The sequence below is a fragment of the Echinococcus granulosus genome (assembly GCF_000524195.1).
Source record: "Echinococcus granulosus chromosome Unknown EG_S00202, whole genome shotgun sequence".
In the NCBI taxonomy this organism is placed as follows: domain Eukaryota; kingdom Metazoa; phylum Platyhelminthes; class Cestoda; order Cyclophyllidea; family Taeniidae; genus Echinococcus; species Echinococcus granulosus.
The window spans coordinates 2,011-13,730 of record NW_020170582.1 but is presented as its reverse complement, the minus strand read 5'-3'; the positions used below and the strand labels follow the sequence as shown (position 1 = coordinate 13,730).

General features: G+C 41.0%; 2 protein-coding genes across 2 annotated transcripts; one reads left to right on the top strand and one right to left on the bottom strand. All coding sequences in view use genetic code 11, as the record gives it.

The window, feature by feature from the left end:
• Positions 1-2,969: 2,969 nt before the first annotated feature.
• EGR_10248 (hypothetical protein) lies at positions 2,970-10,200 on the top strand (the record flags this gene model as incomplete). Its single annotated transcript, XM_024499497.1, has 2 exons — positions 2,970-3,043; positions 10,116-10,200. The coding sequence occupies 2 exons, from the start codon at positions 2,970-2,972 to the stop codon at positions 10,198-10,200; spliced, it is 159 nt and encodes a 52-aa protein (XP_024346083.1).
• Positions 10,201-11,162: 962 nt separating this feature from the next.
• Positions 11,163-11,611, bottom strand: EGR_10247 (hypothetical protein; the record flags this gene model as incomplete). The annotated part of the gene is made up of 2 exons (XM_024499496.1): positions 11,163-11,371; positions 11,545-11,611. The coding sequence occupies 2 exons, from the start codon at positions 11,609-11,611 to the stop codon at positions 11,163-11,165; spliced, it is 276 nt and encodes a 91-aa protein (XP_024346082.1).
• Positions 11,612-11,720: the final 109 nt, after the last annotated feature.

Below are 11,720 nucleotides of genomic sequence, written 5' to 3'. Positions count from 1 at the left end.
TGCATCAACTCAGTGATGCTGCAGCATTCACATACCTTGCGCCTTTGAGAAATAACCTAATCATCGGTGCCGCACAGAACGGTATGGAAATTACCTAACTGGCCAGATACAAATCACTTTTCGGGGTTTTGTAAACCGGACATTTGTGGAAAACAACCCCTCAAATATCGCCTAAGATATGTGCTTTTACTACCCTAATATCCCATTTATATTAGTAGGCTTGGGTCAACTGAGGCTACATTCACTTCTCTTCAAGATTATTTATTAGAGAATGCGGACAAGTACATTAAACAGAACTTGCAAATATCAAGGTCTGACCCCAGCCTGAAATCTGTTTAAACAGCAGCAATGCCAGCATTCGCAAGAAATAACTTTCTGCTAAGTAAACTAAAAGAAGATCGGACGCACATGTGTCTGAACAGGACTAAAGAGTGGATGGAGACCTCCAGTCATATTTCACAGGTCAAACCAGTTAGACACGTACAATTTACAAATAGATAAACATAACAAGGACACCGTATACACACGTTGACTCAAAATAACGACATGCTACGTACAGGTCAGAACTTGATTTAAGACGAGCAGAACGAGCTCTAATTCGACTTCTAATAAATCAAAGGTCCGAAAAAAGTTAGCTGGAATCCCACCTACCATAAACACCTGCAACAAGTACGAGGAAAACCGTCAAGAGCCACCTCCGCAAATAATTCATGTACGCACATGCAAATCCAAGTTAGTCCTCTCCAAGCTGGAGAAGCAGAACTTACGATCCCTGACATATTCATACAAAACAAAAGGTCCCAAAATGGAATGAATCTACGATATTGAGTGTTCAAATCTGTAGCATACTTTTTTATTAAAATTTATAATAACAATTATCTGGTTTTTTTAACCAAACGGCCAATAAGCACATTTTATAAAAAAATTGTGCGTTATGCGCCAACTCTACTAAGTGAAATGTGGCTACTTCTAACCCCTAAACACAAGGCTTATTTTTAAGTATAGGACAGAGAATTAGAGTAGTACCCTAAGTCAATAATGACTTCAATGGGCCACACCAGTATGAAGCATTATTTACAGCTAATATAGTTAACGATTGAAAGGGCAAGGTCTTAAACCGCAACTGTCCTAGGGACAATGATGAAGTATGCGACATGAAGGTCCTCTCGTCTGCAAACTGCTTTGTTCCAAACGCACAACTCAGTACTTAGCCGATACTTGTTTAACACATCATGATGCAGCACTAAAAAGGTACTCCACAAGTGATTTTTGAAGGTGAGGTTTCGCCTACAAACGCAAGAAAGAAGATTATACAATGGCATACTCAGCGACAACTTAAAGGAGAAGTAGAGAAGACTGTGCCTGAAAGACAAAAGGGCTACAGAATGCTTGTGCTATTTAAATGTACCTCTGGTGGAAAACTAGAGAAATTTGGACACACTTCGCAGTAGAATTTTTGAAAGGATTCCTAGAGGCAGCGAAGAGCTCCTCAATTGGACCTCCATAAATTTGTACTGATTTTTGTCGGCCCTCAAAATTACCCACCGAACTAAACTGTTCGTTTAAAGCGCATAATTGCCAGAGTAAAGGTGATAAACCAGGAACTAGCTGCATATTTATATCTAGCATTACTTGTAGTACATAAAAATGACGCCGATAAAAATTTGGGGGAATGAAAAGTGTTTTTTTTTCTATGTTGGCATTTTTCGCATATTTTATTAATTCAACGCTGACATTTTTACCAAATGAATGCAAATACACGTTCGCAATTGTTTTTTTGCAAATATTAGTCTACACGTTTAAAAGCATTTTGATATTTCAATTCATTTCTCAAGTGAATGACTTGCACAACGGTCGCCTTCATGCAGCCCTATAAACATGACTTGGCGCAAAAACAACCCAAGTGTCAGTGGACTTGGAATGTGACAGAGCACTGACAGGGTGAAGGCAACGAATCCACTAGTGCTGGTATGCATAATGTGATTAGCTAAAAAAGTAGTGTCAGTCTAGACTAGTACGCGAATGATACCAACCTCAAAAAGTAGAATTTAGCACTACTTACTTTTATAACCGGCTGTGACCATCTAATTTTAAGCTTACAAGAGAAGATTTACCGTTTTACTGGGCCAGGTAAATAGAAGACTAAAATTAATCCTACTAATGGACAATTCTGGCATTTAGGCAGGTTTGTGGGTAAATAAGCCACATGATTCTATTCAAAACGTTGAGGTAAAGGCATGGGGGAGGAGATTCAAGAAGACTTTGTCAGCGGAATTTATTCAATCATTTTCAAATAAGGCCGTTCTGAAGAGTGACATCTTTAAGCATTTATTCGTATCACGCTTGAAGTGTGTCGCCTTCAACCTAGTAGAAATCGTCATAGAGACACCGCTGACAGCTCCATCACAAGATTTTCCAGATGATTCACGCTTGTTAGCAGCGTTCCTAAAAACAGGGAATACGGATATATGCTGACAGTCATTTACTAAGATTCTGTTAAGGGTCGACTCGGGTTCTCTCATCCACAGCATATTCCCACGTACAGAAATGACAGAGTTACTGGCATTTCCCACAGTCCATGCTGCCCACCAGAAATGTAAGAACGAAGTCTTAAGTGCCCGCGTGACCTAGGAGACGATATAAAACGCTAGTCGAAGCATTATATTAAAGCACAAGCAAAGCATACAAATGAATACCTCCAAACACTTGGCACAGGTGCACTCGTCCACGCGTTGCACCAATCCCAATGGTTTCTTCAAGGTTGCTCAATGGCCTCTCAACGAACAATGCAAGTGTTGCCTTTCATTCGTTTTCACGCGCCTTATGTCAACCGTAAAAATCACCTTTCTTCAGCAACTGATGAAAGTGGTAAGGTATTCAGATGAGAGTGAAGGCTCATCTCTGAGCCAGAAACTTTGCGTCTTGTGTGAACAAAGCAAACTAATTGGTCTGCGAATCACTGTGAGTTGATGCAAAATTGGAGGAAGGGACAGGCTGCTGCTCGATCACATTCCCGTCCGACTTCACTAGATGACATGGCAAAGTAGCTCCTAAGTATCGTAAGAGAGATAAAGTGGAAGCTATCTAGCAAAAGCACGTTAAATGGAGTGTCATCGGTTTAATCAAGTAGTAGCCATGATTCCCAAATACATCAACTTACGGGCCTACATTCAATCCGCATTCATGCACCCCTGCATACATCCACCCATTCCGTGTTCATTTTATCAATCTCGCATTCATCCATCACCATTTATCCATTCACTTAGTCATCCATCCATCCTCTAATCCATCAATCTGACCTAGATCCATTCATCGTAAAGTCATTCATCCCTTATCCACTTCGTTTGCCTTTATGAATCAATTATTCATCTAACAAAAGCTGTATCCCTACCAATCACATCCCTCAAACTCTGCACTTATTCACGGTGCTTACCTGTGATAAACTATTCTGAATAATCTTTTACAAATTTCCAATATTCGGTTTAAAGTAATGGAGACAGACTGGTCAAGTCAATCCTCGAAATCATCCATGCAAATACCTTTGCTCTTTCATCCACATCACACTTGTTGCATCCTGCATCCAGCCACTTGGAAATCGCTCGAAATTTGGTTTCTTCACTCAAGACTTCTTGCCGTTTCTTCTCCAACAGGATCACAAAATATTCTGCTGCCGTCTGCACCAGTACCTCTTGTTGCAAACACAGGTTCCCAAAACGTTTCATCATCAATAAAATGCACAGTTCCACCAATTCATGAATCAACGTCACATTATCCAACGACCAAGCTTCTGCAACATTGTCTAGAAGGATTCTGAAGGCGGCCAGTTGCAACTCTCAAAAGAGCCTTCTATACCTCGTTCTGCAAAATTCCACACACTAGGAGACGATCGTGGAGGAGCCGAGAGTTGCGTAGCACTTCCTGCTGAGATTGTGATGCTACTTGTGTGTTCGTAGTTGATGACAGCGTCAATAATGCTGAAAGTATAGTGAAGGTGAGGATATATGCATGTATCCTTTTGAAAACTGCTTCCATTAGACTACTACTACACCCCATTGAGAGGCCAATGTTTTCAGCAAAAGTGAAAACGCGACTGCCACGTTCAGTCGGTGTGCCTTCACTCGTTTTCCATCCTCTGTCTAGAAGTCGAAGCATGAATTCTATGTCCATCAACCCACGGTGATTTGTAGGTCGATTAGTTTGCCCTGTTCACACAAGATGCAAAAATTGTGGCTCAAAGATGAGCTTTCACTCTCATCTGAATACCTCATTGTCTCCATCGGTTGCCGAAGAATTGTGACACGTGAGAATGAAAGCAAGACCACACATGCGTCGTGCGCTGAGAAGCCATTAAGCGACCTTGAAGAAACCGTTGGGATTGGTGCAACGCGTAGAAGATGAGTACACCTGTGCCAAGTGTTTGGAGGTATTCATTTGTGTGCTTTGCTTGTGCTTCAATGAAATGCCTCGACTGGCGTTTTATATCGCCTCCTAGGTCACTTAGGCACCTGAGGCTTAGTTCTTATACTTTTAATGGGCAGCATGAACTGCGGGTCATGCCAGTAGTCACATCACTTCTTTGCGTGGGTATGTGGTGTGAATTGGATAATCCGTGTTGACCCTTAACAGACTGTTTGTAAATGACACTCGGCAAATATTCGTACTCCCTGTTTTTAGAACGCTTCTAACAATCGTGAATACATCTGACAAATCTTGTGACGGAGCTGTCAGCGGTGCCTCCTTGACGATTTCCACACCATTTTCCTACTTGCCTTATGTATACAAGCAGTAGTTGATCCGTTGCTTTCACCCTGTCAGTACTTCTAACGTATTCCAAGTCCACCAACACTTGAGTTGTTATTGCGCCAAATCGTGAGTACAAAGCTCCACGAAGGTGACTGTTGTGCAAAGTCATTCACGTGGGAAATGCATTACAATATCAAAATTTTCCCAATTTTGTAGACAAATATATGCGAGAAATGAACTGTAAAGGTGTATTTTAACGTGTTTTACAATAAGAAGTCATCTTTTTATAAAAAGATACATTTACATGTCGATATGTAATACGATAGTGGTTTATCCCTCGGCATTGGTGAGGCGCCAGTTTTGTACTTTGATTTAGCGCCCTTGTACCTTGTTGAGTGGTCTGGCCTTTTGGGCCATGCTAGCAGCCCAGACACCTTCTCTGCGCTGAGTATATATTCTGCCCGAGTATTGTGTCTTCCTTCGTCTTCAGGGACTTTTGGGACGCTACAGATATGCCAATTAATAAAATGTACAACAAATGCAAACGCAGAAAATGACATATGATATTCAGTAAAATTTTGTTTGGGGTCAAAATTATGTACTATAAGTAATATTAGATATTAATTTGTAGCTATTTCCTAGTTTGTTTTCTTCACTCTAGCTCTCATAAGTTTTAAATGAACAGATTAATTCGTTGGGTTGCTTGGAGAGCTGACAAAAATCCGTACAAGTTTCTGCCGGTTCGGATGCAGGATTCCTCTCTACCTCTAGGAATCCTGACGTCGAATTTATTACGAAGTTCACACTAATTGCTCTCGTTTGCCCTCAGAGGCACATGTAAACAGCACAAGCATTCTGTAGCCCTTTTGTCTTTCAAGCACAGTCTTCTCTGCTTCCCCTTCAAGTTGTCGCTGTGTATGCCATTGTATGATATTCTTTCTTGCGTCTGTAAGCAAAACCTCACCTTTGAAAATCACTGGTGAGGTACCTTTTAGTGCTGCATCATGGTGCGCAAACAAGTATCGGCCGAATACTGTGTTTGAGTTTGACTCCTTACTCTTTCAAACGCTATGTTAGCTGTAAGTAGTGCTTCACACTTGTATGGTCTATTGCGGATTCATTATTGACCTGAGACACCAGATACTCCTAAGAAGCTTTGTATATGCAAAATAAAAATATTCACTTTTTGCCTACTGGAGTCAACAAAAAACTCTTTATTTCACACTTTACATTTTGGCTTTTTTGGCTAAAAACAAAATTGTTAGCAAAATAAACCCTACAATAACTGCTTTACTAATTAATGCAAAGAATAAAAAAGTCATAGTGCAATTTTTGTACACTTTGTATCAAAATCTTTTTAGTTTATAAGCGTTTTGCTTGAATTTGTCATGGCTTGCCCGCTTTGCTTGGGGGCGGCGCTCGTGGGCATGCATGAACACACCTGAATTGTTCGCAGCGATGGTTCTTGATGGTTTTGTTCGTACTTGCTGCTGGTGTTTATGACAGGTGGGATTTCTGACTTTTTCCAGACATTTGATTTGTTGGAAGTCGAATTATGGTTCGTTTTACTTCTCCTATATCAGTTCTGACCCGTAAGTAGCATGCCGTTATTTTGAATCATTGTTATATTTATCTATTCTTAACTTGTGCATGCCTAACCGCTACAACTTGTGAGAAATAACTAGAAGTCTTGGTCCATTTTTCAGCCCTTTTCAGACATGTGCATTCGATCTTTTCTTTAGTTCCCTTAGTGTAGGTGGCATTGCTGCTGTTCATGTAGGCTTCAAACTGCGTTCAGAGCTTGATATTAATAAGCTCACTTCAACGCACTTTTCCACATACTTTAATAAATAAGCTTAAAGAGAAGTGGAAATGGACAATTGAGCCTGAAGTTGCTAGCCTCATTTGGCTCAAGCCTACTTATGCAGGCTGTGCTCTTCACCTTTGTGCTTTTATCTCAGCCTTGTTATATTATTGGGTGCTTTACTTTTTGCATTGTGCACTTGCAATAAGTTGCGTAAAGTTATCCTTGACAATCACTTACATTATAAATGGGATATTGGGGTAGTGGACGCACATATCTTAAGTGATATTTGAAAGGGGGGTTGTTTTCCTTTCCTAAATATTAGCTATTAAACCTTACAGCATTTCAGGAATATGAGTATTTGAATGTGGTTTTAGTGGACTTTTTGCATGCCCCAGTAGCATCATTAAAAATTCCTTTTTTACCTTTTAGGCTTGATACGCGGTGTACGAAGGGGGAAGTGTGAATGTCGATCCATTTGGACTCCCTGCCACCTTTGCTACTGCTGTCGTAGCAGACTTTGCAATGGCGAAGGATGTTGTGGACATTTCTGATGAGTTTTTCTCATTTTACAGTGATTTACATCATTGCATTGCTTCTTTTTCCATCAGAAAATATTGGCCTTTCATTTAAACATTCACACCGCAGTGATTATTTTATTTGCTCTGAATTTTCACGCTCTCAAATAGTTTGGTTTAGTTAAGCCACAGATTTTCTTAACCCTACGTTTCGCTTAGATTGTAAACGCCTACCTAGGTAAGCAGCAATGCACGCCCAACGTTCATATCTAACCCCGTGCCACATGTGACACGGGGAGTAGGAAGTCAAGCATGCAACCTTTTTATGATATGTAGTCGTCGTTCTGTTTTGTTAGTTCATGAAATTCATGAGCTACCTTAAATTTATCCACAAATGTCCAGTTTACAAAACTCAGAAAGGTGGTTTGTATCTGACCAGTTAGTTATTTTCCATAACGTTCTGTGGACTTAGCACGAAATCAAAAGGGAACTTTAGCACCTTTATTCAACCCTTTACCTCGAAAAAAATTTATTTTAGTACCTCACACATGCGTGGCATGTGTTCTTTTAGTTTTGGAGAGTTGGTAGCACCTAGTTTATAGCTTTGCATAGATCCAAGATGTTTCTGGTCCTATGTGTAAGGGTTGTGGTTGTCTATTGTCCTCTTCGATCTTGATAATCCACGTGTTTGCTCCATGTGTGATGATACTCCTACGAGTTTTGGAGGATGTCAAAATCGTTTCTGGCCAGTCGTTAAAATGTCAGTGGTAGTAACTCCTGCCTTACAAAATCTCCAAAATGTCAACGCTATTTCTGTATCCCTGAAAAAGCATGTTGGATAGGCTCTTGGTTGTATGTGGAGTTTCGTTAACTTCATCCTCAAAGTCGGTGCCAATTATTCTTGTCCCACCTAAGCGCTGTTGTGTTAGCTGCGTAATTTGACCTGATTACCTTGTGCTAGCTGACTCTATCATGAGGATTTGTGTTAATTACGGTTAATGTTAACTACACCTACTAATTTGCTTTTGGGGATTCTGGCCTGGGTGAATATCTGCTATTAAGATGAATAATAACTGTCGCCTCTGCTTCAACCTGCCATCTGTTGCCTTCAAATTAGTTGCTAGAGTAGTCGTCACTGTCAATATTATTCACTTGCCCTCCTATGAGGTCAGGGCAATTTTATATAAGTCGCTTTGGAAATGCGACGATCCCAGTTTTGTTTCCTGTCTATTGTTTGACTCGTCTTGAATACCAATTGTGTGGGCGTCTATTATTTGGATCTATGTCAAGTCAAATGAAGGAATGGTAACCCTCTGATATCCCCAAAATTGTTCTTTTCTCTGCCGGCAGTTTAAGCAGGAGCTGGTCCATGTTTAATGATCTACTTGACTAATTTTTGTTATGTTGAAAGTGTGAATGTTTATTTTTTCCACATTTTGATGATGTTTGAGATGCACTGTAGTCCCTTTGTTTGAATTAGCCTCAGTGATTTTTTTTCTTATCGGTTTGATTGCGTACTCCATAACCTATCCTGTGCCTTGGAGATAGGGTGTCTTGCGAGAATGGTTGTTCGTCTTTGGCACAAATTGAAAGTCTCTAGTCCTTTTGAGCTATGCATTAGTTGTGCCGTGAATTAACTCCCGTTCCACTTGCATCTGCTGCGGACTGCTTATTTTAGCCCTTAGCCTCTGGCACCTTTAATCACATATTTTTCACTTGCAGGTCAGTGGAATAAGTAATTAGTCTTTCCCCTTAGTACATACATCAGGTGTTTTCACACAAAGTGGTCTATTTGACCTTACTAGGGGTGGCTACAGGAGTAATCGTTGTGGATGTCGACCCATACAAATGTAATATGAGATATGCTGCCTTCTACTACAGTTGCCAGCATTAGCAGCAATGATGCCATGCGTAAGTTGTGGTGCCTCATTTTGTACCGTGCACATGAATTTATCAAGAATTCAGATGATGCTCCTAATAAAGATGGCAGGCAACGAAGGCATCAAATTCGATCCAGTGGATATCTACTGCAGGCACAGCCCGGCAATGTGACACGTAATCTTGCACCGGAGCATCATTTAAATGATGTCGACGTCTTGATGACGATTGTAAAAGACGAATTTTTATTGGCATTTCTGGTAGTGGTGGTGTGAACATACACTTTGCACGATCAGCGCATAAATCAACCATTGGTGGAACTGCACAAGATTAGCACAGTGCATTCGCTCATGAATGCGGAAATCCTTGATTTGTGAAAAGTTACCACAAATGCTACATTCAAATGATGCAGCCACACTGACGGGTCTCTTCGTGTTTCAGGCTATTAGATCATAGGACACGTGGCTAGGTATAGACAAGAGAATGTTTTGTCTTCTGCCTTTTGTTGAACTTAACTTTCCACTTTCACTATTGCTATTTTAACACTATTTTTTGCCTAAGCCTGCGAGTCACACATATGTGACGCCTATGTTTTAAGAATGAAGGGGAATGCACCAGTGGTCATACATGTCGTGACAGTAGAACACAGTGGTTTGTGACTACTTTCTTTCTATCGTTACACTCAATTATTTACTCGACGGTGGTCGTAGGGATAAAAGTTTTAGCTTGATGCCTCGTACGCAGTTGTAGCGACTCTCTCTTATGGGGTACGATAGTCGGATCTCTCTTCGGCACCTTTTCGGTGATATCGGGCTTTGGATCATTGGCCTAATTCCGTTGTCTCCTGCGTCGTCGCAAGCAATCACCATCGGTAGTTGACGTGGTGCACGGTGTTCTGTTGCCACCGCCGTCACTACCACAAAATTTAGCTAACGCAGGGGTCTACGCGCCTGCCCTGGAATTGCATGTACCCACCTACCCGGAGTCCGTATCAGAGCCTTGAGTGTCGTCCCCAGTGTTTAGTGCAGTCATTTCCACTTTTTGCAACAATTCTCAAACCAGAATCGATGACATGGTGAATTTTCGACTTTGAACACTACCCGGTAGTTATGGTACATTCCGTAAGCCTGTAACATGAAGCACTGGAATGGTCGGTCTTTTTCTTCTGGCAGCGATCCCAAGAGGAACAGCGCAAGACTGCTTAAACTTCTCACCCTCTCCATTCCTGTTCTCTATCTCTCCCTTTCCAAGCTGTGATGATGTCTCAGTGATTTTGTGCCGCTAATTTTTTACGTTGGTCCATAATTTTGTGAACATTTACTAGCTTCTATTCGAAATGCAAAGAAATATGTAAGGGTAAGCAGATTCGTAGTAACCCAAATTGATTTTATATTAAAAAGGGTTTTATTGAGGCTCGGGTACAAAAACGCTCCTAAATACAATTTGATATAATCTGTACTTAGGTTTTGCTCGATCTGCCGCTCAATAGCTGATATAAGCAGCCTTCAGATGTAATAACCATCAGGGTCAGATTTAAAGCTATCTTAAGGGTTACTAATACTTGGGAATGGTGGTGAGTGTACAGCCGACAAAAAAAAGCTGTGAGCACTGAGAAACAAAATTTTTACAGCCTAAAAACATTCCACTAGTCTCGGAACATAGCTTAGAACTGAAATGCACAAATCAGCAGAACAGTGCAATGGAGGTGACAAGCAGGATTGCATTAAGTAAAAATACCAACCGATATCTTAAGGCTTCTGAGCTCTATACTATTTTTGCATTGCTACCTACCCTATAAGGGTTAATATTTAACACACAAACTATGTTGTTTTGTGAAGTCAAATCTAGAAGGAGTAAGGCTACTTACGAATAAATCACTTGGCAATGCATGTTACAGTGATTAAGCATGTTTTAAGTAAGATCTCTAAGAAAGGCGATTAGCTTACGACATGCAATCATGTGAACCACTGACGTGCTGTAAGCAGTTCAATTAGTGCATCCCTACAAGCTAACACAAGTAAATTAATATTATATGCATTATCTTATACATATTTACATACATTTGTGGCAAACTACTTTCGGTTACTGCGAATCACGAAAGCGATGATAGAGGGCGGTAAGTGTGAATGCCGATCTGAAAGTACATGAGCACGTGCATCACGTGGATTGGATGGAAGTGGTGAGTATAGTATAAAAGGTGACACACCTCAGCCCACAAGTCAGTACCAAGTGGAGCAGATAGACTGCAAAGAAAATGGGATTCGGGTGTTGGCCACAATGTGAGAAGCCGTGTGCATGGTCGGCTGTGCTCGTGCCGCAATAAGAGAAGCCGTGCGCTTGGCCATCTGTGGTGCCGCAATGTGGCAAGTCGTGGGGTTGGCCATCTGTGCTGGTGCCGCAATGTGGCCAGTGGTGGGGATGGCCGTCTCTGTGGTAGACGGAAACCAAGACTCTCTTTGTGCTTGCACTGAGTTTGTGAAGAAGTCTCCAACTCTCTTGGATTTGGAGGAGCTAGCTGACGGTGTGCAAGCTCGCCTCTAGTACTTTCCTTCTTCTAACGCGAAATAAATGCTATTAATTCTAATTGTTTTGAGCATTTACTAAGTGAGTGTCTAAGCATCGCAGTAGAAATATGGAAGTTGCTAGATGATATTTTGGCAAGTCGCATCGCGTTGCACTTGGACGATTATTTGCAATATCTCTGGATGACATTCTCTACTGAAACTTAAGTCTGCTGGGGTAATTTCTCAATAATTCCTTCAAGAATATCCAACTTT